General features: G+C 39.0%; 1 protein-coding gene across 2 annotated transcripts in view; it reads left to right on the forward strand.

The window, feature by feature from the left end:
- The first annotated feature begins 2,373 nt into the window (after positions 1 to 2,373).
- RAB3C (RAB3C, member RAS oncogene family) overlaps positions 2,374 to 27,248 on the forward strand; it is a 145,796-nt gene continuing 120,921 nt past the window's right edge. Inside the window, exons 1-2 of one of the 2 annotated variants that reach the window (XM_074932364.1) lie at positions 2,374 to 2,473; positions 11,760 to 11,987. In XM_074932364.1, coding sequence (XP_074788465.1) covers positions 2,450 to 2,473; positions 11,760 to 11,987 — 252 coding nt within the window. In that variant the 5' untranslated portion in view covers positions 2,374 to 2,449. Of the gene's footprint in view, positions 2,513 to 11,759; positions 11,988 to 27,248 lie in introns of both variants that reach the window. The other variant, XM_074932363.1, reaches the window with a different exon arrangement.

The following is a 27,248-nucleotide window of genomic DNA, read 5'->3' on the forward strand; positions in this document are numbered from 1 at the left end:
GCTTTATGTTCTATTGATAGTTCCCTGTATGGAGGTTTTAGGTGAGAGATTGCTTAGAGACTTCAATGCTAAGATAAATGCCAATATAATAAAAAGAGGTGGAGGATCTTTGTCTTGGGATAAATTTGGGAACCCAGCATCACTTAAGTCTTGCCATTTCTAATACAGTATCTGCAGTAAATCTACTTTAAGAGTTTAATAAAATAATAAATCCAGAGTATCGACTTTCTAAATTCTATAGCCAAAAGCTTCTCTGAAAACTTTAATCTACTGTTTCAAATATCTATTCAGCTAAGATTGACATTCCGAAGTAAGAACTGCTTTATGGAAAGCTATAGTTTAATATATTCATGATTGTGTAATAATACTTTCTTAAAACCAAAACTCCATAAAACAATGCTTTAATATGAGAAGGAATGTCTCCATTTTTCCTTAATCGCAATTGATAATAAATATAATGTGCCCTGTTTTCAGAGGGAAATGGGTTATTACTCATGATTTTTTGGCATGTATTCACCTAAAATCAATAGCGAGCATAAAAGACATGCATTAAAAAAAATCAACCCTTAGCATGCTCATGCATGCATGCACACATACACATGGTGTAAAATGGCAGAAACAGCAACATTCAGCGTTGCTCAGCGCAGGAAATAATCAGCTGCAAAAATGCATGCTGGCATACACCATGTCTTTGAAAAAAACTCCAGTCTCCTGGTTTAAGCTGTGACATCCACTTAATTCCTATTTTCATGTTATACTGAGGTGAGTTTGAATAGCTGTAAATGAAATTAAAAACCTGCAGAGCTAGAATGAAATTACTTCTGACAGACACTTTAATCTATATTCGTGTCTCTACTATACAATCTGCCTAAATCATAGCTCCTATAGGTGATTTACTTTATGCAACACATGCCACGTATGTAGAAGTGGGTAGTCCACAGGGCAGACTGCTGCTTCCATGCTGCCTCAGCCTCTGCAGCTGCTTTCTCCTGCCCTTCTCTCTCTGTCCGGACAACATCCAGCTCAGAAACCTCGGGCAGACATCCCCAGGGTGAGGCGCCTTCACTGCTCACTGCTCACTGTCCACCTTCACCCTTTCAGTAGGGGAGAACACGCCAAATCTTAAATCTGAATACAATGTTTATACATTTTCCTACCCTCTACAGACCTGTATATTTGGGTCCAAGATCAATTTGGAAGATGCATTAGAGGATGGGGTTATGGAAAAAGTGCCAAGACCTTCAAAACTTCTTCTTGGACAATGAAAAGCAGCACTGGGGACATATGCAGAAGGTGTGGTGCTTTTTTGGTGTTTTACTGTCATTCCTCATGATGACCTCGATGCTGCCATCAAAGCACGTGCCACCATGCAGAAGACAGGCGCCATGTCCATGCAGGGCTGCTGCCATTATGCAGCAGCACGGCCTGGCACCTGCCTGCTGCTGTTTGTCAAAGGCTGGAAAAAATCCAAGTGAGGAGAGAAAGCAGGAACAATGCGATATGAGGAGAAGGAGAAGTCACGGAGCGGGTAGGCACTGTCAGGATACCAAGGACGTTAACCAGCAGTCGCCACGCCGAAGGGTACTCGGCCTCGCTCAGCCCCACAGCGGGCTGTGGGGAAGGAGGAGGGAGGCGGGAGAGGGACCGAGGCATGGTGGGCTCTGCGGGTACCGCCTGGCTGCAGGCCCACGGCCGCCGCACGCCCTCCCCTCGGGTGCAGACGGGCGCCGGGCCCTCGGCGGCGCGGCCGCTCGGCTCCGGGGCCTGGGACGCCGCGGAGCGGGGCGGTGGCGCGCGCGCCCCCTGCCGGCCGGGCGGAGCGGGACCAGCGCGGCTGCGGGCGCGGGAAGAGGGACGCGCAGTGGCCAGGGGCGGGGAGCGGTGTCCGCCCCGCTCCACCGAGCGACTCCCCGCAGCCCGCGCCAGAGCCGCCCCTGCCGTGCCCGCCAACGCTCTCGCTCCCCCGGGCCGTCGCCGCTCCTCCCCGCCTGCCGGCGCTGGGACCGGGCCGGTGAGGGGCCCGGCTCCGCTAGCTCCGTCCCTGCTTTCTGCCTCAGGGCGGGCAAACCACGCCAGGGCGGCCCGTGCTGCCCAGCCTCAGCCCTGCCGCAGCCCCGCCGCCCCGAGACAAGTTCTCAGAGCGCCGCGCTCGCCCCGCCGCCGCCGCCCGCGCCGTCCTCCGCGGCGGCGGGCGGCGGGAGGGCGCAGAGCACCCCGGGAGCTGAAGTCCTTCCTCCGCGCCCGGGCGGCGGCGGGCGCGGGGGAGCGCGGCAGGGGGACTACAGCTCCCGGGGGTGCGCGGGAGGGCGGGGCGGCGCCGGGGGAGGAGCGGGGACAGCTCCGGTGCTGATCGCGACGCGGGTTTGTCGGCAGAGCGCGGGCGGCGACGGCGGCGGTTGGCGTTGGCGAGCGAGCGGCAGCGGAGCGAGGCGGCGGGCCGCGCCCGGCGATGAGGCACGAAGCGCCCGTGCAGGTCGGTCCCGGGGCCGGAGCCGAGCCAGCGGCGAGCGGGGCGGGCCGGCGCGGCACGGGCGAGCGCCCGCGGGACGGGGCGTGCAGCGGCGTGGCGGGGCCGCCGGGCCGGGCTCTGCCGCTGATGGCGGGGATGTGTGAGGAGGAATGGGGGTGAGGGCGCCCCTTGCGTGAGGGGACCGGGGGTGACTGCGATGGAGCCCGGGGGGTGTCGTGACTCTGTGAGAGGGTGCCCGGCGGACGCTCTCGGCAGGCGGGCGGCGACCGCGGCCCGTCGCGGATCGCGGGTGCGGTGGGGCGGCCCCGTCCCCCGCGCAGCGCGGCTGCCCGGGCCGGGGGCAGCCGGAACAGGAGGCTGGGCGGCACGGCCCTGCGGTGGCCGCCACCCCGCCGCCGTGGCCGCGGGTGGGTTTCGGGTGGCATTTGGGCAAACCGAACGGCCTTTTACAGATACTGCCCTTTGAGCGTTGGTCGCAGCTCCCCTGGGAGCGAGTGGCTGTAAGTTGTTAGGTGATGTGATGTAATGAGGTCCTACCCGGTTGCAGAAGAACTTGGCACTTCATCTCCACCTGTTTATTCAAGGAGCGTTTATCCATCTGCACCGGGGAGAGATGACTCGTGGATAGAACTGGGGGTAGCGAAGAGGTGACCCCTTTTCAGCAGATTTATATATAGAAAAATATAATGCCCCTTAGCACTGGAGGAACGGATGCAGTACAGATACAAGTTACATTATGCTGAGTTTTTATCAGTTTTTAGGTTGTTGGTTCAAACCAGTTAATGCTGGTGAACTGTAGTTAGTTAGTAATTAGAACCTCTTCTGTAATCTCATGCAGGAGCTCCGGGGACACCAGACTATACATTCAAACGCATGACTGTTTTTTAATAGAAGATTGGTCATGTTACTAGTGGATTGGTAACAATCAATCCTGCTGATTTTATTCAATGCAAAGAGCACTTTTGCAGTCTACTGTGATTGAAGTTATGAACTGTGGCTCTGCTAGCTAATATTTTTCATGCTGGATATCTACTCTGTCAGTAATAGAATTTCAGCCTGTTGGGAAAATCTGCATCCTCCTCAATATGCATGCTCAAAAAGAAGTCTGAAATCTTAAGTTGATATGGAGTTGGGTTTGCTTGACTTTGTACAGAGACTCATAATCTCATAAATCTTTTGCAGAGAAGTTGCTCAGATGTCACATGCTGAAACTGCTCAACCAAAGAGGTGCACTAGAAATAAGCCATTCTTCAGTAAGAATGTCTTTCAGTTTTCTGGTTGGAGAATAGCAGTAATTAGTATGCTGTTTAAAAAGCCTAGTTCCATATGCTACATGCATGTGTTGGAAATGTTTATGTGGTATTTGCCATTTATTTACACATACTTATTGAGATACTGAAGTCTTTATTATGTATTTGCTTTGGAGAGCATTTCGATAAAAGCAAATTTCACTAGTAAAGGACGAAAACTACAGATTGGTCTTGGACGTTTTTGACAGGTGTTGAATTCATTGACGTTGTTAAATACTTGTGGAATCAAAATGGTGGTACAACGTTAAAATGAAAAGAAAGTCCATATATATAAAAAAATATGTACTTGACACATATCAGAGAAAGCTTCCTGGTTTTTTAGTGTGATTATCAATACAAACAGATTATTGTTGAATACAACTGTAGTCAGCAGAATCTCAATACAAAAAGAGACAGTAGAGAGCTATAAAAACCCCTACAAATTCCACTTTTTCAAGGTGGTGAGATGGTCAAACAGTATCTATTTTTAAGCATATTTAATCCAAAATTACAATTACAAGCATTTGGATTTTTCCAAGATGTGAAAATGCAGTCTGGCAGATGAGGTTTGAGTTTTACTTGTCGTTTCTGCATGTTTTTTTCCCCTTTCTTCTACTTACACTATTCCCAGCATACTCAAAGATTATTCTTATTAAATATTCCCATAAAACAATAGTGTATTGTGGATTCTTCCTCTTATGAATCTTTTTGTTTTCCAACATTAGACAAGTATTTTTGGTCCTTGTTCAAATGTGGTTTAGACTGGTTGAACTAATGGCTTGATTTATCTCTTTTAGTTATCTGATTTCCTAATACATGAAAGAAATGTAGTTGCTTCTTTGCACACAACAAATTTACAGAACTGTGTTACAGAGCTACCATCTCTGAATTGAAAAGCAACAGAAGGTGTGATCAAGTGTATGTCTTTTGACCTGTGAAGTGGCATTGTGTTTCTGTGTGTGAGTTCTTCACTTCAGTCTCAGGCTCATGCCATTTCTCTGTAGACAAGAAGGGACAATTACGAGAAAGGCAGTCCAAACAGTCCTTCCAGAGAAGAAGTTGCCTAGTGTAAAAGTTTGCTATTGTCAAATGCTGGATATAATTGAATCTGAGTCAGAGTTTGTGACTACTTTTCATTTTTCTAGCCCTGTTTGCAAAGAACAGATAGAAGTCTTAGCAGTCCGTATGGCCATGGAGAGGGTTTTGGTTTAGAAGTCAAAAGCAATGAACTCTCTTTTCTGGTTAATGTAGAAGTCTGTATGATTTCTACATGTTCTTCTAAGAACTGGTCTGAATTAGCTGAAAAGTCTGTGTATCTCTCAGGTGTTTCCCTTAAGGCTTTCATGGTATTTTCAAAAGTGACAATTCAATGGGAAATTCTCAGTGATTCATAACTGATTCACTCACTTCAATTTTCACTCCTTATCTGATTGTAGCGTGCAAATTTTCCACATACCTGCACTTTGCCTGAATAAAAAAATCAGGACTGTAGTTTGGATAACCTGTTCTAAGTGTTTATCAGAGCATATGGGCATTAATGGTGGCAGTTTGCCACTAGAAAATGCTAGATCTCTAGGGACCCTCTCTTTCACTTGCAAGGGCATCAGATAATTTCAAAGGTGACTGAGGCCATAGAGATGAGGGAAAACTAGGAAGTGGGAAATAATCTGTAAATAATCTGCTTTGCTATTTGCCAAGGAAATAAATGCAAACATTTACTTCTTAGCTTTTCATATCCTGTTGTCACTGGCAGTGGTTAGGCCCCAGCAAAATGGATTTATAACAGACACATGCAAACACAATGGAGAAGGGCAATAGCAAGCAAAAAGGCTGCTTCCAGATATTTAAGAGATTATTATAAAATGATTATGAAAAAAGCCAAATCAAAGCTATTAGACACAGGAGTTAGCATGGCAGTTTATCTCCTATCACTCAGCAAAATTATCAGATAGGCCAGTCTCAGTTCAAATTAGAAGCACTGAAGTGGAAGAGCCTGCCAAGTCACTGAGTCCACAGAGCAAGTTATATACACCTTTTTGTTAACTGATCAAGCTGCATTCGGAGTCAGTAGTCCTCTTTCTGTCACTATGCTTGTTTGGAAGCCTACTGTGGAAGCTTCTTCCCTTGCTGGTTAGATACTTCCTAATCTCCAACTCAGAGGCACTCAGGGCTAGTTTATACTCACCTCTTAATGTCCAATCTCTGCTCCAGTACACATCAGTCTAAATGAACCTCATTCCCTAATGTTCACTTCAGATTACTGTTTAGGGAAAGAAGCTCATGTTTTGCTTACTTTTTTTTTTTTTTTTTTTTTTTTAAGATTTCTCTTGTAAGAAAAGCTCTTCATTCTCCTGATCTTCTTGGTAATCTCTTTCTGTACTTTCCAGTTTGAACTCAGTTTTCATAGACACGCTTGACCAGAATCATTACTAATGGCACCTCAGCAATGCCTTAGATAGTGGCATTAGTATTTTACTTTATCTCTTGGCCTGATGCAGCTGCTCTGGCAATTGAAATGCTGCACAATCTTTGTTAGTCTCTTGACCCTGAGAGCTTCACCAAATAGGGTAAATGGCAGATGGCTGTAACCATCTCATCTTCATTCTCTTTCCTACTCCCCAGTTACTCCAGGTTTATTTCTACTGGAGTACCTGGTCTGACACAGCTTGTATTTTTTCTTTTCAGAGCTGTCCTATTTTGGTGGCTTCTTGACGTCCTGTGTTAGACCAACCCACCTGGGGCTTTATCTCTGGTTTTATCACTATGTGAAGAAAGGGATTTTGCTGTACTACCTAGAGTGGGAATTGGAAATATGTTTCTTAAGCTACCCTTTTCATGGAGAAAGTAAACTTAGGTTATAGAAGACAAATGCGCGATAATTCCCTGGCTCATCACAAGTAGATTTTCCAGAATACCTGTGCTAAAGCCTTGCCAGAACTTTTCTTTACTGCACCTTTCATTCTGCTGTCCTGGGCAGCTGCCAGTACTGTGGCCATGTTCATGCTACTTCTGCAGATACGAAGCAGGTGGAGCTTCTTTAAAATGTTTTAGACTCTCACCTCTCTCTATCTTCCAGATACTCCCCAACTTGGCATTTCAGTATGCCGCTTATAATAAATCTAACTACACCTTTCAGACTGGGTTATGATATGCTTACACGTACTGATGAATCTAACCTCATAATACCTTGAAGCAAATAAGCTTCTTCTGATGCTGCCAAGTACATTGATTCACAAGCTGTGCTCTGCAGATGGCTGGCAATCTATAAATTCCAAGTAAGTGGCTGGTCCGTTGTCCACTGAACTTTTGTAAGTCTTCTTAACTGGTCAGTTAAAAATTAGATGGTAAGGATTTGTGAGAATTGGCTGTGGTCTGCATCTGTGGATACTGATGTATTCATTGAGAGCACACCAAAAATAAGAGGTGTTAAGCAGCTTGCCCAAGGTATAGAAAAAAGGAAAACAAAAGTCACAGGATACCTCTGAAAGAGTTAGGAATAAAATCCAAACTCTAGATTATTGGTTTGGTATTTTACCTGGAAAATCATTGATTTCTTCATGACTGTGTTATATTGTCATAGAGTTCTTATATGTAAGGATCTTGGTAACATTTTTACTATTTCAATGATGACATTTGGTTTGCACATTAAAGACACTTACTTGCGGTGCATCCTACATACAGTCTGTTGAGTTACAAACATTGAATTTTCCCATTGTATTCCACTGTTTCAATATCCATTTAAAGTGTTTGACTAATTGTGTTTTACAAAAAGCAAGGAGATAACTTCACAAAAAGCTGCATGTGCAGAGAACACTGTACTTTTACTAAAATAACTACTATCTCAGTTTCTTTTTAGAAAGCAATGGAAATTTATCTATTTCTACACTGTATATAGGAGTGTTGCTCTTTGAAACAAATTAGCTATTCAGTTTCTATCCTTACTGCAGAGAGAAACAAGGCATTTTCCCTGGGGTTACTATTGATCTTTTCCTTTAAGACGTGCCTGTTATTACAGTTTTTAAAAGAAAACAATGCATTTGTGAAAGACACAAAGGAATGAATTTCAGTATTTTCAATCCCAGTTTTTCTTGCCTTTTGCATTATATTTTCCAGAGGCAATTCATCCTGCATTAGGCATCCAGAGTGGGGTGCATACATAAGTGGAGTGCATATATATGTGATGTGCAGGCCAAGGAGGTCATGTCACACTGCTCTGCTTAAATGAGAAAGCTGTTCAAATTAATTCTGTCAAAGAATGTGGTCCTCTAAGGAGGATTTGTTATTATCATGAAGGTGACAGATAAACAGATACTTTTTCAAACATTTGTTCTCAATCCTGCCCTGTTTTAGTCTGTTCTTTTGGGATCAAGGAAACAGCTGAACATGAGACTTGAAAAGTGCCTGGATCTGATATAAGAAAACTCTGCTTAATGATTAAACTTACCACATTTAGGAAGTTTAAAGATGTGCTGTAAGCAGGGAAGCATACAAAGCCATTCTTTTTCGTCCTTGGACCATATTCAAGCTGGGGACATACCTTTTCCCAGTTTTCATAGGGAGCAGGCATGTGAGACCTCCTGACCATAGGTCTTCTGATCTTTGTCTTGAGCTTAGATTTCACAGTGGACTCTCAAGTCTGTCCTGAGTCCTCTAGGAGGTGTCCTGAGACTCCCTCTGGTGCTAACATCCTGATGGGTGTAGCGATCTGAACAGCGGCTCATTCTACAATAAAACAAGTGTGCATTATGCTCATGAAAACAGCCTTGTGCATTCTGTCTTCAATTTTACTAAATAACGACAAAAATTTACTGAAGACAAAACTAAGTGCATTTTGCTGAAAGTGGTGCTTGTTTATTATATTCATTTAATCATTTGAGAAGAGAACTCTGTCAAAATAAAGGTATGAGGTTTTCTTTCTTGGAAACAGAATATTATAGCATTAGCAAGATTGGCATCTTTATTTAGTTCTCATCCATGTATGTAGTACTAATTTCAGGTCTGAACCTTCCTGGTGATTACTTCCAGCATCATTTTCAAAAGAGGAACATAACATCAGCACTAGCTTCTTCACATTTCTTTGCCAAATGCCTCCATAATACGAACAAGTCCTTTTAGGAGTGAACTACCATAGCAATGCATTGGGAAGTGGGCTACAGTACATCCCATACTTACTTGAAGTCAGCAGCTTACATTTAAGAAAGAGAAGCACTGCAGGCATATTGACAAAGTTCAAGAGGACCAAGCATCTAGGTCTCCCTTACTGCGGAAAAATACAGACTCCTCTAGAGTATCATTTATCTGCAGGGGATGTGAATTGTACTCTGAAGAATCTGACTTTGTGCTTACTACACAATGACTGAGTTTGGGAAGTAATGGCAAAGTTTTATCACCCATATTTGATTTGTGTGCAGACTACCAGTTTTCTAAAATCATTTGGGTTTTGGACATGAGGAAGGATCACTATAGGTAGTCTAGGGAGACTGGCTTTCCAGACTGAAGTTAGTCTCTCCAAATAGTTTGAATTATCAATACCTCACTAATAATCTCATGAATGTCCAGGTGGGAGGTGGAGAAAGTAGTCTTTCCCAGGCCTTTCCTTTGCATTCTGCATCCTGTATTAGGCAGACATACTCCTACCCCTGAAATAAAATCTGGCTGCAATTCTGTATTCAACTTGTCCATAATTCTACCTATGGTTCTGCAAGTAATGAATCCAGTGGTTCAAGGCACAGTGAAGGTGTTGGGGTTTATTTTTTTTATTTTTAAAGAACGTTTAAGGAAACTATTGCATGGATAACACACATAAACACAATAATTTAGAGGAGCACTGAAATTTCTTTGTGGGGAATTTCTGTGTTTAAAACCATCCACAGGAAATGTGCTCTTACACTGAGGGCTACATAATGTACAAGATTTAGCAAGACTATTATTAGAATCCAGGTCTCCTGATTCCTCTGCTCACTGAATCATATTGTTTCTGAAGTGTTAGTCTTTAAAGTACATGGGGATGAATTTTAAGTCATACAGGACTCAGGGCAGCAAATGAAATGAACGCTAAAACCCCTTTTTGTAAAACCGTAAGTGGGTTGAAGAAGGTACATGGAAGACTTCTGAAGAGAGAAAATCAAGAAACAAAGTGATTATTCTTGCTAGAAGTGGCAACTACTGGTTTCAGCTCCTGCATTACAGAGAGGAGTCAGAAGGACAGCAGAACAGGCTGCTGTATACAGGCATCCCCAGACACTGCACAGTCTTCTGTCTGCTGGACTTTATTGACTTGTTGCTGCAAACTGTACACAACAGCATACTTTTTACTACTTTATAGGCAGTTGTGATTACACTGGTATAAACAGCATTTGATTTTTTTTTCTCATGTTCTAAGCAAGATAGTTTTACAACAAGGGAGAATGGACAAGATTTGTTTCTGTCTTTTGCTATGGAAATCAGAAAGGTGAAAGATTAATGATGTGGATGCTTGGTAGTAATTAGGTTTTTGTTCTAAAACTTTTTTGTTGCACACCTGTGAAAGGAGTGAATAAATATTAAACACTCAAAGTGCAAGCATGTAGGTACCCAAGAGTACATTTAATCAAGAACTTTAGTCACTTTCAAATAAAAAGGTAATTCTGAAATCAAACACTCCTTTACTGTATTATTTAGTAATTATAAACATTACACTGAGTGTTCTCTCAAAAGCTTGCTACTTTTGTTGTTTCCTTCCAGACTTTTTGTCCCCACTTCTATATGCTTCTTCAGTAGCCCTAAGAGGCTGTCAGACTGTTATTTGTACTATGAGACAGCAGAATTAGCTCAGAAAATATATATAGTAATAGAAATTCAGCTGAGAAGGTAGGTTAGTGTACAGCCCTAACCCTGGTTCCAGCTGTCCTCTCTGATTGCCTGAATGCGCCCTGAGGTGTCTAATTTAGAAAGCTTTGACGTGAGCCGCTTTTCCATAAACCTTTATGTTAGGATATGATGTCTGTCTTTCTGTCTGAAATCAGTGTGCGAAAGTGTTGCCCTTAGTATTGCTAAACTCCAAGAATTTAAAATCCTGCCAGGCTCTCAAAATACTTGAGATTTTTTTCTATAAAAGCATATGAGGTGAAACACTACCTAGTTCTAAGTTCTTTATTTCTGCCATCTGTTTTCTGAGCATCCCATGTAGAATTTTGGTCAGGCTTTCAAGTTAATCTCTGCAACTCTCTGAAAGGCAAAAGTGTACTTTTTATAAATGGAACCCATGATTTTAGAGCAAAATAAGGTTGCTACTTAGCTGTATTCAGTATTCCATGATTATTTAGGATTTTTATATGAATTAGAATCTGTATATTAGGGAGACAAATTTTAAAAGATTGACAACTGCCACTTAGGATGTTATTGCATTAACATTGCAATTTCCAGAACTATAGAAGAGACTAGAACTAGAAAAAAATCAAGACTTTATTTCAGAGGTATATACCCAACTCACTATTTAATGATACAATAACTGAAAGCAGGTAAAGACAAAATGCTCTGAATAAGGTTTTAGTCATTACAAAAAACAACAGCATATTTATAGTAAAATAAATAGTTCAAGAATTTTATCAGATGTAAAACAAATAAGTCTTCTTCTTAAAAATATACCTTCTGTGTCATAACATTGCATTGATGTCTTATTTTCTTCTTGTACAAGTGAAGCATCTTTGTCTATATTTTCACTATCTGTTTCATTCATTGCATTTTCTGAAGGTTGATCTTTTTAATGATATACTCAAGATCTATCCTGGATTTTTAGAATTTTTTTTTTTTTTTATCAGTCACCAGTGATGTTTACATCCACTTTTTCAACTTGAACTATTACCATGGATACAAGAATCATAAAAAAGAAGTAAATCTCTGTGAACTTCTTACTGAGTTCATTGATACCTGGTATCAAAAACTCCAACAAAAATCTAAATGTTTACAGTTTTATATGATACAAGAGACAATAAACTATTTCTTTTTATTCTGAATTACAGATGGCATCTGCTCAAGATTCCAGATATGGCCAGAAAGATACGTCTGACCAGAACTTTGATTACATGTTTAAACTCCTCATTATCGGCAACAGCAGTGTTGGGAAAACCTCCTTTTTGTTCCGATATGCTGATGATTCCTTTACATCTGCATTTGTAAGCACAGTTGGGATCGATTTCAAAGTAAAAACAGTTTTCAAAAATGAAAAAAGAATTAAACTACAGATTTGGGTAAGCCAAAAATAATAATTCTATGAACTAGGCAAGCTGTAGCAGTTTGCTAGATAACATTTAAGCTACTGTAGGTTTGCAATGAATGTCATAATTTTTATATATATATATATATATGCATAGTAATGAAAAAACAGTTAAGTATTTTCTGCATCATTTTACTGTCTTGAATAATAGAGTGTAGGCGGTATTTTTGAGGTATTGCAACACAGCAGAGTATATATTCTGAATTAAATTCCATTAAGAAATTACACAGATTGACACATATTGATGTCTGTGCAGTGAAGTATAAGAAACTGTGCAATATATAGGCCATTAAAAGTGATACATACCTTGTAATGTACCTAAGTAAAAAGTACCTTGAAATATCAGTTAACATCTGGTTTCTTCACTCAAAAATTATAAATTCATGTAGGAGCTATAATAGTGGCTATATAACAGAAGGCATAATTTTTTGCTCCGTTAGTTATGTTTGTCATCCTGATCACCTGAAATGTCTTCCTTCTTCTGCTGAGGAAGAAAATGTGGAAATGGAGAGCATAACAGCTGTGTTGCCTAAGTGTATAAAAACCCTTGTCCTTGCCTACATCTTAGAGATGGTAGAAAGATGCCAAATGTAGGAGAATGTGACACTAGGGAATAGGTGTTCTTTTCTGCAAACTTTCCTCATAAAGAAAGTAAGCCAAAACTTACTTATTCAGGAGCTGGTGCTCACATCTCATAATTCTTGGGTGATAGGGTGATACTCACTTAAAGGAGAGATGAAGATAGCAGAACAATGTGGGACATGGAGTTAAAGCTTCAGGTCTTTGCCATCTTCTGTGGGTGCTTGAAGATTTTGAGCAATGTTTCCTTCGTGAGATATTTATAACAGCTTTATTAACCAAGATGCTATTTTTTTGTGCATGAATACAAATAATTAAAAAATTTAGTTAATGACTGGCAGCCATTAAATCTCAGGAAACCTCAGAGCAATTACAACCAGTTAATCTAACATGTTTTGAAGGGTAGATAAATTGAATATTATTTAAATGTTTCACAAAGGTGAAGTTCCCGGTTTCCTAGACTGTTTCTCATTCATGTCTTTTTAGGTAGGCTTCATACCTTGGTATCTCAAATAATTTTTTATTATGTGCCCTCTATGAATTGGAACACAGACTCTTCGCCTCTCAAATTCTCTACTTTTTAAAGCTTAGATTCTTGTTATTATAACAGTGCTACGTACTAAGTAACTGTATGTCATGTGCATGCTTTCACTGCAGTAACTTGCTAGTTTTGTTGTAGTGCTCTAATGTTGGAGATCACATGGTAATTCACATTGACATTACCTTACTATTTTTTTATAATGAAGCAATAAAATTGTGTTCACATTATAGTCTTTACACCGTTCTTCTTTTAATCACCAAATACCCTCTACAATAGAATTTATTGTTCATGTCTGCTGCAAAAGCAGCAACATTAGTTTACAATGTTGTATTAATATGATTAGTTTAATACCAGTATACTTCTCATAATACCTTTCCACAGCAGACTACAAATATGTGCTTGGCTCAGAGCAGCCCATTAATCTAAATATGTTCAGGGCTTTGCATGGCATAAAGAGGATGCAGCAGCTGTAGTCTTGCCAGTTGGAAGAATCTTCCATTTCTAGCAAAATGGACATTTTATTACTCTTTGCATGGCAGTAACATGCAGAGTCCAAACAGACTCTGACAGTCCTTGCCTAAAAAAACATGAAATTGAAGTGAGTGAAACAAACACAAGGGCTCCATGTCCCTTAGGGAAGAGGGAACAAAGGCTCAGAGAATGGAAGAGACCTTCCTAAAGTCACCTACCCGGACATAGTGTTAGAGACAGCACTTCAGATCTTTCATGCTAAAGGTTTTTACTCCATCTACTCCAGCCAGCACTGCATCTTGGGTTGTTTGTTTTTGTTTTTGTTTTTTTCTAATTAAAATTTTAATGCCAGTTCTTAAAAGGCCTCGTCATTGCCAAATTAACTCAAATTGCAACAGCTCACTATTGTGGTTTGCACTTTTTAGATGGAGTTTTCTGGATTGGAGCATTGTGTTGCAGGTACGCTTGATAGTAAATCAATTGACTGTTGCACCTCTGGGACCCTAAATAAAATCAGTTAAGTGTCTCATAAAGCTATTCTAGTGCACAACATCTGAAATAGAGCACTATTGCCCCATCTTGTAAGCTATATCAACAGCCGTATTGTTCTTAATACGCAGTATCTGTATATGTAACATCCGTCTATATTGTACTTTATTACTTTTCTTTGATTATGCATTTCTGAAATGAATAGTACTCCTACAACGTCCTTTCCATTTCAAACTGCGTTTATGAAAAAACAGTTATACTAGATAAAATATAAAATTGAATGAATCACAGTGAGATTTGATGATAGTTCTGAGTAAAAACATGCATGAGGCTATAACACTTCCTTCAAAATCACTGGCAAGTATTTGGTGACATAATGTGATAAATGATATTCAGCATATATGAAACAAAATGTTCCGAAAAATCTCACAGGTTTGAATAGTCAGAAGAAACTGAAAGTGCAACTGTAAAATGTGTTCTGAATTACAAGATCAGAACCGAATTACTTTGCCGTGTACTGCAGTGAGGAAATACACGGATTGGTGCTGCTCTGCTGTCCTTGCCTGGAAGTAAGATGCAGAAATGTGTAAATAGTAATGCTGTTAAGTCCCTAAAATTCCCTACTTAGAAACACAGTTAATCCAAAGTGTCCTGTTACGGTTTTGTACATATTCTTCTTGGGCAGGTGTTTAAACTTCACATTTAATAGCCCTCTCAGCATGATACTTTGTGTTCAACTTGAAGCATGTTGGAACTTGAAATGCAGATTTCCTCAGAATAAAATTCACATGTGCTTACCAGTGAAGGGTGGAAGTTTGTTTGAAAGTCAGCCTGGATACTGAAGGAAGCAGTCATTATTTCTTAATAAAATTCACTGTGTGATTATCACAGGTGAACTAATGAGAGTTAACAGTTTGAAGTTGGTGCTATCTTACTGGGATGCCCTGCAAGTCTTTTGTTGGAGACTTTTTCTTGCTTTGAGGCAATGGTGTCTTATTCTTGGATTCAAAGGACCTGAACTGAATTTTCTTCTTTCATTGTTCACGTCAGGGAGGATGGGGCTCTCTCTAGTACTTACTGTTGTATCTTTTTTTATGGTCAGAAAGAGCCTGCTGCGAGCACTGTAACATTTGGTTTGTTTCTGTCTGAGCCAAACCCCTTTTTTCCACAGTATTTCTTACTGGAATTGAGAGAGGTTCAGAGTTCAAGTGCTATATTCATTAATGATAGCACATTACTTTGTCATAGGACCACCAGCTGGCCCTGAAATTTTGTTTCACAGCAAGTTATAAATGTGACACCCCTGGTATGGACATTACAAAGACAGTATATTAACAGGGGTTTTTTACCCATTAAAGGAGAGAAATCTATTTTTAAAAAAAGGTATTTTGCCTAAAATGGTATTGATATCTCATCAGGAAGTATAAGAAATTTTGGAAGGAATTGTGTCTGTATGCAGCACATATGTGCATAGAGTAAAAGTGCATCAGAGGGCTTTAGGATGTTTTACAGTGTCAAATAATCAATTTTTGCTGCATTTGGTTTGAGCTAGTAACATTAAAAGAATGGGACTGGAAGGCTATAAGATTATTTCCATTTCAAACTGCTAGATTTCAAATTATGTTTAATTTAAAAAAATGGCTTGTCAGTACTAATTCTGCCAAGAATGCATGCTAAAGAAAATGATTAAAAACTCAGAGGAGCAAATCAGAAAATAAAATTAAGTTTAACCTTATAGATCTATCATTGTATTCATTGTATAAATCACTACATTCAGTATACCCTGTAGCTGTGGTGCCATAAAAGTTTGCATTACTTTTGTAAACTCTCAATAGTTTAATAGACTGCGAAAGCTTATGAAGAAAATATAGGCTAATTTGCACAGTGGAATTTGTTACCTAACATTTGTTCAAAATAAATCATTAGCATAGGGAGAAAACCAGAAAAAATAAGTGCAAATATTGATTCCTAGAAAAAAAGAATAAGATTTACAAAGACAGGTCAATGTATTTGTTTAACTGACGGTGTAAACATACCACATCTGTAGCTCACGTTTAAAACTTACCTGATCAGAACTCAGTGATTTCTAACTGATTTCAATACAAATTTTGTTTGAGGAATAAAGCATCAAGTTTTCTCTCTCTGGTCTGTTTATTACCCAAAAAATATTTACATAGTTTCTGTCTGATTGCAGCACTTTAGTGCAAATATTAAGTAAGAACACTGCACTGCCTTTTGCTGCTTAGATTGCTTTTCCCTGAGGCTAGCCATGGACTTCATGGACAATGATCACACATAAATAAAAGATATCCTCCTGGAGAAGATAGTGTAAGAGCTGCTTGTGTCAGCATATCCTTCCTAGAACTGTGTGTGATAGTTTCATTTGATATCCAAAATGTTGTTGTCTTCACATCAACTGTTTTCTATAAATTGTCACAGGGCTTAGGGACTAAGTGAAGTCTAGGTTTTATAAACTGAATGAGGAGATCCCATGTCATCATTTAATAATTATAGTAGCTGTTAAAAAAGTCACTAAATGTTAGGCACCTAATTTTTTTCTCTACAAGCTCTCTAACAGAGCTTTAGTAGTAGAAAGGGGTCCAGTTAAAATATTTTTTCTTTTTTCTCCATGTGTGTGTTAGAGGGATCTCTGGGAGTACCAGTATGAATGAAAATTACCTTCATATCTGAGTCTTTAAGGGGTATACTACAGCAAGTGCAGAGGCTGTGCGGTATTGCAGAAATACTCTGTAACAGTGACTAAAGCTATAGCATCAGTGCAAGAATCACTAAATACACTGGTTCAGGATAAAGGTAGTGAAAGCTGAAGCTATAAAAGAGGAGTTAAGAGTACACGTGGAGATAGTGGATAGCAAATGTAGAAAATGCTTCATCTCAGGAATTTCAGGGCCTGATTTTGCCACATCTGACTCATCTGAGTATTTTTAATTCATATGATAGCCACATCAAAGTTTTTTTCATGATTCCTTTCTCAGATGCTGGTGACAATGTGTAGCTGTGGCTTTGAGTACACAGCCTTATGAGATGAGGATAGTAAATCTAATATTGAAAATTAAATTTCCTTATCTCAGCATGAAAATCAAATGTGTATCCAGTAATATATCAGGCAACAAGTGACTTGAATACAGCAGTATATAAGGCTGAAAACTTCAGGGATTTGGGATTTCTCTAGATCCATCTGTACTAGTAAATTAAACACACCAAGATTGTTCTTTGGCATCGAGTCCATCTACATGGAATAGCTTTTGTCTATGCGTTTAAACTCTTTTAGTCTCTGAAAGAGAATGGACACCCAGATTTTGTATTGGGAAAGGTCACTGTCCTGTTCTAAGTCCTGAACCTGGCCCAGGAACTGTCTGGTAGAGTGCTAGCAAGCGAGGGTCAAAACCATGCCAGAAAACATGCTGGCAGTTTCATGGTATAGACAAATTCCATAGCCTTGAAATGCTCCCTGTCACAACTTAATTTGCTGTTACAGGCATGGCCTGAAAGGGCAAAAGCTCCAGCCAGCCTTGAGTTAGGCTCATCTGTCTCTGGTGATAAGGAATTCAATGTGTTCACAAATGTTGTTCTGTCAGAAGGAACAATTCCTGGGAAAAGATGACTAATGAGGAATATAGTTGTGATGGCCAGGACACAACCTCTTTCTGGAGTTTTCCTGTTAGCTGAAACACAGTAAAATTCTGGGCAGCTTTTGTACTGGTTTAGGCTTCCCCCCAACAGGTGAATGTTATCCCAGTTGTGGTTGGATATTGTTGGCCTAAAATCTTCCTATCTTATCCTCCACTTATTTCTATGCAATACATATCCTTGAAGAGCCATGAATAATATTCACCTGAAAGCTTGGGGTAAGATCCTCTTTTCATACTGCAGTATTATTTCATGCAGTGCTTCTTACATCTTTATTGATAATTCTTCCTCTTATGTGCAAGTCATATTTGGTATACTTTATTTATCAGAAATACTGGTATTCATTAATAATTTTTTTTCCCTAAGGTGGTTTTTTTCCCTTATTTTTTGTAGCACCTGGAGTTTTCAACCACAAATATTAAAGATTTGCACAGCCAAGGGAAAGTGCATTGTAGTACAGACAGCACTGTTGTGTTTAGATTTCGGACAGAGGACCACCAGGAGTTTTTAATCTTTGTATAGCTTGGGGATCTTAGTTACTTCCAAAGTATGTTTTCTCAATTCAGGGATTTTCAGTGCTATCTTTATCTTGCCCTGTTTATCCTGTATTCTATTTCTTGTACCTGTTCTTCTGTTTGTATTGAACTTGTGCCCATGGATCCAGTTCAACTCAGGTTTCCACTGTGTTAGGTAAGTAGCCAAGAAAAAAATGGTTGAATAATTAACTTTTAGCCAGTCAAGTGAGAATGAACAGGTGGGAAGGGGAGATGGTTAATGTAGATGTTTGTTGGGGAAAAGAAAACTGCTTACCTAAAAAGCAGAAGACAGCTTGCCTTTTCTCTAAACTTTAGTAGATGCTAGTAGTTTATGTAATCTATATGATGTATACATAATGTAAATAGTATATATATATCTTAAAGCTTAAAGGCATCAGAGCTGAAGGAAATATAAACAGAGACTGAAAAGATAATATGTGTGCTGTTATTTGAAATTTGACTGCAATTGCTCATAGAATGAATCATGATGCGAGAGAAAGCACCAAAGAGTCTGAGTGATAATGGGACCAAGACTTTATGAGACAGGGCACCATAAATGTTGACAGATACTACACATGATGCTTTGTATTATTTTCTTTGACATCACACTGCAGAAGTGGTAACAGATGTGATACTACAGTCCTTTACTGGAAAACACAAAACTGTAAAAACGTTTGCAAGAAATGCTACCTTGGGGCCAATTCTGGGTGTAAAATAAAGATGTATCATTATAAGTAATAAACATCTTGTAAAACTACTTGATGCATTTCTTATATAGAACCAGGGCCCAGTCTTCAATGACAAAGATGATCTTGGCAATGTAAAAGGCATAATCAGTTCAGACGGACTTCAGTGCAAAGAGCACATGCTGTACACTTTGTGAGACTGGCCATGTTGGCCAGTGATGGCACTTTTAAAATTGCTATGCTTTTATTTAAAAAGTAGCACTCGCTATTCAAATATTGATGTGACATTACAGTTTTATTGCCATAAAAGGTGCTTGTCTTGAGGGTTTTAATCATTGCTGTAAAACCCAAGTCAGAAAAAGGATGGTGCCTATCACTTCAGCACCCTGGTCTAGAGAGCCCTGTGACCTGATACCATGTGCTTGCTCTTACACTCAAACACACCAGAGTGGTTGCAAACTCCCGAGCTCAGATAGTTCGAAGAGGACACTTGATGTGAGTCCTGCAACTGCAACTAGCATTAAATCACTCTTTTTCCCAATATTCCATGTGTTTTGTGAAAGCCTTCTGTAATATTAGGTCAAAGATTTTACTCTGCAATTTTACAAAGCTCTGTGGTTTACAAAACCCTCCATTGCCTACTTCAACAATTTTGCTGTAGAGCTTTGCAGCATAGAAATCAGGTCCTTGTGACCAGCTTAACACTATATATATCATAGCTGGACTTTATTCTCTGATAAAGACTCCTGTTATCAGTAAAATGATACATCTGTATTCAAAGGCAAAGATTAATTGGAAAGAGAAGGTGGCATTTAGCATAATTAAAATTCTAAATAAGGCATTGCTTAAGTGGTAATTTCCATGGAGATTCTTTAAGAGAAACTGAGCTAGTTTTAGACATTTTCGAGAACACTTTTCACTAATGTGTCTTAGGCAGCTTTCTTCATCAGACTCCTAGAAAATGCATCCTGCCATCATTTAGACCAATAAATCATCATCCTGCCAGACCTAAAGTAATTGCAGCTCCCCCTAACCTGTGACCAGGTAGTCTGATATAACATTTTTTCAGCTGCCTTTACCTTCCACATCATGATCTGCCAGTCACCAGCTTTTCCCATGTAGGGAAGCATATACCCTAAGGACTGTCATGTACCAGCACATACATTTGTGCAAATATTATAAAGGTGCTACACAGGCTCCTTAAAAACTGGTGATGAGAACGGGAAAGAGAAGATACAAAAGTCTTTCATATGTGTGTACCTGAAAAACAAGATCTTTGATTTTGCTCAAAGTGAGTAGTCAGGATAGGAAAGAAAAAGGTAATGGAAAATTTTGCTGTGATAGGGGCCTAAATCAAGAAGAATAATCTTGGACTAATGTTGAAAAATAAATAAGCTATTTTAATTATTTTGGCTCAATAAAATCCAGAGAAATCTGACAGTATAAACTATGAGATGCAACTTATACTTACTTAGTTATCATTTCAAGAAGCAAGAATAAATCTATTTCTAAAATGAAATTAATGTTGACAGCATTCCTTAAAGGGAAGTCAACTGTGCTTCCAGGACCTGTGAACCAACCATTTTAGAGGCATATTTAAGACATCTATACAGCTGCAGTGAATCTACAAAGGAAAAAAAAAAAAAAAAAAAAAAAAAAGCCCATACAGGCTCTTCCCTGCATTTTAATAAGATTCTTTTTGTAGATTAGAGCAAAGTGTTGCACTCTTGCTGTGCAGTCCTTGCTTTGAAATCAAAGGAACAGAGCCTTGGACAGCAGCCATAATGAAAATATCAGGAAAACGGGAGTATAGAAACAGTATTTAAAGCTCACTTTTGCCATCTCCTGCTGCTCAGTGCAAGCTGTTTCCTTGTGCTGTGTTAGAACAGCTCGAAGTCATTCTGAAATTATGCCGGGTTGAGAGGAGCACAAGTGATGGATGGAGAGAGGATAGGGGTCACACAAAGCAACTCATTTTTATTTAACACTTCCCAATTTGCCTTATATTCTGGAAGTCAGCTTAAGTGCATTTTATAAGAAGCCAGAACCATAAGGGGCTCTGTGTCACATCAGGATAATGTTTGTAGTATCTAACACATTATGAACAATGCACCCAGCTTTTTTACATGTGAAATGATGACATCAAGCAAAACAACATCGCTGGAGGATTTAGCTCTGTATTTATTTGACTTATTTCTTGGTTATCTAAGAAAAATCAGTTAGGATATTCGTTGCATTTTCTTCTAGTAAATAAGCTGATTTTTCTATTTTCTTTTCAGTGTAGTTGAAGGCTAATCTTCCTCAATCTTTTCTGTATAAATATATTTTTCTTCTGTAATCACTGAGGTGTTTTCTGGTTTAACTAAGGTAGTTTTATTACTCACTGATCATGAAAAAAAATCTTTGCACAGTTTTTGCCTGTTACTTATACATTAATTGCAGTTTGAGAAAAACAGAGAATTCTGCCTCAGTGAATTCAGTCAACAACTCAGATGGAAGTTGTTGATGGTGTAATTTAGCCAACTTGTTTGTTTTAAAATTAGGATGATACCTAGGTATAAGGAGTTCTTACTTTCTTGCCCATCAGGTTAATATTTAGATATATTATAAAGAGAAAAAAAGGAATTCAGGTCTGTCACAGGAAATCAGTTGTTCTGTTCTGACAGTGAGAATGATATTTGGTGGACATTTTTGTCCCATATAGTTTGGATACTATTGACTTTGGTTTATTTTATTTGGAAATAAAGCCACACCTGCAGAAAGGAATATGAAGTAACCTTTCATAGGGGTTTCTGGTTTTCCTTTCTACATGGTTTGGTCTGTCAACTGGCTAGCAAGCCCTGTGTTTGTTCTGCTTAATGAATCATTCTAGGATATGCTGGGCTAAAAAAAGCCTGGAAGTGTAATATTTTATAATTCTATATGCACCTATTAGGACTTATATTTTCTGCAGTGTCCTGAAATCTTCTGGGACTGCTTATTTCTGACCTCTTCTTGAAAAGATATTTAAATTCTAGTCTTCATATGGGACTTCTTAACAGCAGTAAATGCAATTTACTTCAACTGTAATTTATTTGGAGAAATCTGTTTGTGATTAGTGTTCCTAAACTTTAGTGGATACAATCACACATGAAATGGCTTCACCTATGTTAACTATGAACTAGAAATGCGAGAGTGAAGTGTGGAAGCATCCCAGCTGACTGGATGTAAATGTAAGGTTCTTTAATTACATGAACAAAAGGAATCAAGGAAATTTCCTGGAGAAGATAGACTTTAACGATGAAAAGAAGGATAAGAAACTAATGACAAGCTGCCTTGAAAGGAGAGAACATCAAATTTAGAATGCATTGTGGAAAGGTTTTAGGACTCAAGTAGTTAACTTAATACATAGTAGGTATATGCTAATAAAACTTTTTAATGATGGAATGTTGGGAAGTGTTAGCAGCATAGAAGATCAGTATATCACACAGAAAAAAATAGTGACTTTCAAGTGTTAAGTAACAGAAGTGGAATTTATTTGAACAGTACCAAATTCGGCACTTTGGGAACAACAAGACATTATTTTGTGGATTAGAATTTATTCAGTTAACAGCCACTGAAGAAAGGCACAATGTGGGCATATGAGAAAGAGAAATGATTCCTACCAAGCATCCAGTTAAAAGCAGTTAATATGGCTGTTGCATGTGCCTGGTGAAGTATTTCTGGAGAAAATGGGACCATTATTTACTGCACTGGAGGTATTTCTTAGGGAGAAGGGAACTCAAACAGAAGACAGGTGCAGAAAAACCCTATTGTAATGAGTAGAGGAGCTAAAGGAAACAGAAGGAAACAAAAAGACTGTCTTTTTTACTCTTGAAAATAAAGGCAAGACTAGTGTTTTGGTTTTTGATGAGTAATTTTTTTCAATAAGTAGACTTAATTTTGTCCAAAACATACAGTTCTCTGCTGAGAAACTGTTTGCATGGGAAAAATATGTGGGCAGACCTGTTATTTACATGACATTGCTGTGCTGTTAGAAGAAACCTGTAACAAGTGAACAGGATATGCACTTACGGTCTGTATAACAGACAGAGGCATCCATGAATTGTGTTAGAAAGCATGTGTGTGGAGTTTGGCTGGCAAATGGCACATGCACTGTTCTGAATGCTCCCAAGTGCTTCCTCCCCAAATATACAGTAAAAATTAATGCTTGTATGATATTTTAAATATGACAATGGTCTTACAGTACCTTAAATACTCAAGTATTTGTATTGCTTCACATCCATGAGCCACTATCCTTCCTCCTGTTCTTATTTAGACTAAATTTATTTCAAAAAGTCCATCCATGCAGGTGCTAAGAGTGCTTTTTTAACAACACTCTGCTTCACAGTTTAATGAAATGATGTGGTCAGAATAGTATCATTAGCTGACAGCATTCCATAAGATAATGCTGGTTGCAGGTAGGAAGAGCCATAACAGAAACATTATGATCAAGGACGATCAACAGGCAATCTATTTTGTCATTGGTTATGATGAGTCTGGTGGGCAAAGGAACTCACTAGACAGCAGCTGAGTGTGAATATGTCTGCCATGTTGCAGGAAGTATAGAATCTCTCAAGGCAGAAAGATCGTATAATGGCAAGGGAGGTTGTAGTTGCTTTGGCTGGGAAATGGAAAGGCTGAGAAAACCAGTAGTGTGCTAATTAGAGAGAAATAGACAAAAAAGTTATGTGATTGAAGCGTAAATGAGGAGTCCTGTGAAAATGAACGTCAGATCTGAAGCAAGACAGTAATTAACAGCCTGAAGGATAAAGAGACCTTACAGAAAAGTCAGGTAGTCCAGGACCAATGCCTCTACACTGAAGATAATGAATGCCATTATGATTATACTGTAACAGGAGCCTTAAAAGCTAAATGGCAGAAACAATGATAGAAGGTGACATTTGTATGTAACACTCTTAATCAGACATCAGTTCTGGGGATTAAACCCATATATATTTAGACCTAAAATCATGACCATTCCTTGCTTTATTTGAAAGGCTAAGACTGCCTATGGAAATGTCTGGTTTTGTAAACCAGCTGTTACAAGGTCTGGTCTGTATGAGAGGAATGAACCTGTGATTTTAAAGGAGCAGAAAGAAGAATATCTGGACTCACTTCATACATTCTGTCAGTCTCATACATGTGGATAAGCAATGGAAGTCGTTGCTAAAGGACATCGCACATGCTAAAAGTTTACATGAGTTAAGAGAAGTCTGGGGAAAATTTGTGTAAAGAGATACTGAGAGTATTTACAGACATACAAACTACTAGCTCAGGAAATCACAGAGCTGCATGTGGTTGGAGATTAGGGGGTTGTAACCTTGCTGTTACAGTTTTCCCTAAGCACTTATTCATTGATACTGTTACAGAGGATAATGACTAGATATACTTTTGATCTCACCCAGCAAGACTGGTCATACGTAAATGTTTATTTACATGTAAACCAGATCAGTTTTTTGCCTTCTTCCAGAAGAAGCTGCCCTGCTTTTTATGAAGCTATATTTCCTAGGTAGAAAAGTGCAAGAAAATTCATTCACAGCCATTTTATTAATACTCAGGCCTCTGTCATGTACAAATGAGCCTTAATACTTTGAAAATAACAGGATCCAGGGAAATAGGAATTTTACCTGCCTGACCCTTACAACGAGGTTTTCTGAGAGCTATCACGTAGTAGTACACAATCACAGAAGAGGTTGGAGATGAGGCATGGCAGGACTGCTGTCTTCTTGTTTTGTATGAAGCATGCAGGGTCAGGAACTGGGTAGAATGCAGACAATCTTATGGTAGTACTTGTCCTTTGATTCCCATTTTTAAATAAAATGCATTTTCACGCAAGTAAACAAGGAAGCAAAATGAGAGAAAATTGATAGTTTACATTATTAACCCAACCTGTATTTGGCTAGAAATAAAACCTCTTGCGGGGCATCTCTGAAAAATAAGTTGTGTAACCTTGATTTCAAAAGCCCTATTTTCCTTCTGCAAACATAGGAATGTTACTATCTCCTACCCGATTTGCAATAACCATCTCTCTTGAGATCTTAGTTTCTTTTTTCTTCTTTCTTTGTATATACTATGGAGTTCACTCTGACCACAACACAGCCCTTGGGACTTAATTCTTTGATATTTTCCATTTTGTGTTGCCAGCTAGGAAATGAAACAGAATTGTATGACTTTCCTTCTCTTTGCATATAAAAGAGTAAGTAAATATGTACACCTTCTTTATAAAGTGGGAGGAGAATTTCAGGGAAGACTGGTTTAGGTTTGGATGAGGAGATTGTTGTATTGTGAACATGTTCTGGAAAGATGCTAGGGACTGTCTCTGTTGACAATGATGAAAAGACATTTATTTAATACATCTTTTGTTTCAGTGCAATCACTGTGCAAAGCAAAGTTTCCAGCACACCGTGTCTCAGTGTTTTCAGCACACAAAGGGTCTTGAACACAAAGCAATGACACAAGAGCAGAGCATGGCAGTCTACCATAGTAGAAACAGACAATGTTTTTCTAAACCTTTTTAAGTTTGGAGGGTTTTTTTCTTTCCCCTTTTGCTTTTTCACCTGATTTAATTCCAATGAGAACATAGAGTACCCAGTGGGTTTACTTCATTTACAGCCCAGCTCCAGATAAACTCTGTTGAGTGCAAAGGTAAATTTGTTGGGTTTTTTCCCTATGTACAGTTCTTAGGAAACAGGATCATTCTGCAGGCCCAGAGAATTCATTTCCTACAGCTGTTTCTTTCTGATTATGCAGAAGGGAGCCTGTGTTAATGATTTGTCCAAATAGAAGTTTCAACAGACCAAAATCAGTGTATGTCTTCTGTGGGAACTCAGATTTTCAACAGTAGCACTCATCTTTTACTATGGCTGTTTCTTTTGGAAGCATATAGTTAAATCCACACAGGGACCCCTTGTTTAGTGTGTTTATAAACATGGCCTATGTAGAATGAATTTTAAATGATGGAAGTTTATTTTAGCAATTTAAAAAAAATGGACAGGCTCACCCACATAAAATGTTCGTTATTATATCTTCCATTGATTTGTCTCATTAAATATAACTGGCAACCAAAGTAATATAGGACATTTTTTTTCTGTCTGACTTGTGAATTTTGTCAGTGGTGTATGAACAAGTGTTTTAAATGTGGTTGATTGTTTCTTTTTTTTGATCACATATAACTTTTAACAATACAGCAAACCCTCCTCTATGTCAAACAACTTTCATGTCTGAAAGAAGCACTGTTGAATTACTGTGATTCATCCTCTTGGTAAACCAAAGGCCAGGAAGGAAAGAAATAAGTTTAACCACTCTTAATGTCCTTGAAGAATTTAACTGTCAGTCCTTCAGAACTGAATCACCTGTAAATCTAATTTAGCAATCGCCCTGTAATTTGTATCTCTTGTACACAAATAGAGCCAAACTCCTTAAAATGAGTAAGGATTTAGGAAAGATTTTAGCTTCATTACAGCAAGAAACAGGTGAATTTACCAGCATTATATTAGGTTTAAGATCTAAAAGTTTTATCAAGTGCTGTGACTTTTGTGACTGAGACAGCAGCTACCTTTTAAGAAGGTCAACCTGACTATTACGTCAGAAGATTTTCTCTTACACAGTTAAATTAAGTGATGTTATCTGGACCTATCCTCATGAGTATTCCACTCAGATTTCTAAATCTGTTAAGCTTGTGAACAGAACTTCTAAACCTGATGATGTTTGCTTCTGAGTAGTTCAAACAAGAAAGCTTTCAGAAAAGTATACAATAGCAACTTCTTGTTTTATCTATTCTGGAATGGTAAGTTACACTCAGGGACAGATTGTCAGTTGATATACATCAGTGTTGTTCCACCAAAGTGAAAAGAGCCAAGTAACAAGCTCAATGAGGTGGAGATCCAGGTTTTATAATGGAAAACAGGAGAGGTAGAAGTAATGTAGAAGGTCTTATTTGGCTAAGATTTATGTATCTGCTCTAAGCTAGTAGTCTACTGTGGCTTTATAACTGGTGGTCAGAAATATCTGTCTTCATGAGGTGATTTATTCTATGCTAAAATACACCTCTAAAAGAAAAATTTCCTGTAAAAATTCCCTTTTTGGAAATATATGTTCTATTAAACTGAGAAAGAAGTAGGCCTAAAATAGTAAAATAGATGTTTATATTTTAGATGGTTGAATCCCACCCTTAACAGCTAGAAAACAAAGGAATACCTTTTGACAACAAGAACAGCCATTGGTTGAGAGATTGCTCTTGGTTTAGTAATGGCTTTTCATAA

Source organism: Athene noctua, chromosome Z, assembly GCF_965140245.1.
Source record: "Athene noctua chromosome Z, bAthNoc1.hap1.1, whole genome shotgun sequence".
Lineage (NCBI taxonomy): Eukaryota > Metazoa > Chordata > Aves > Strigiformes > Strigidae > Athene > Athene noctua.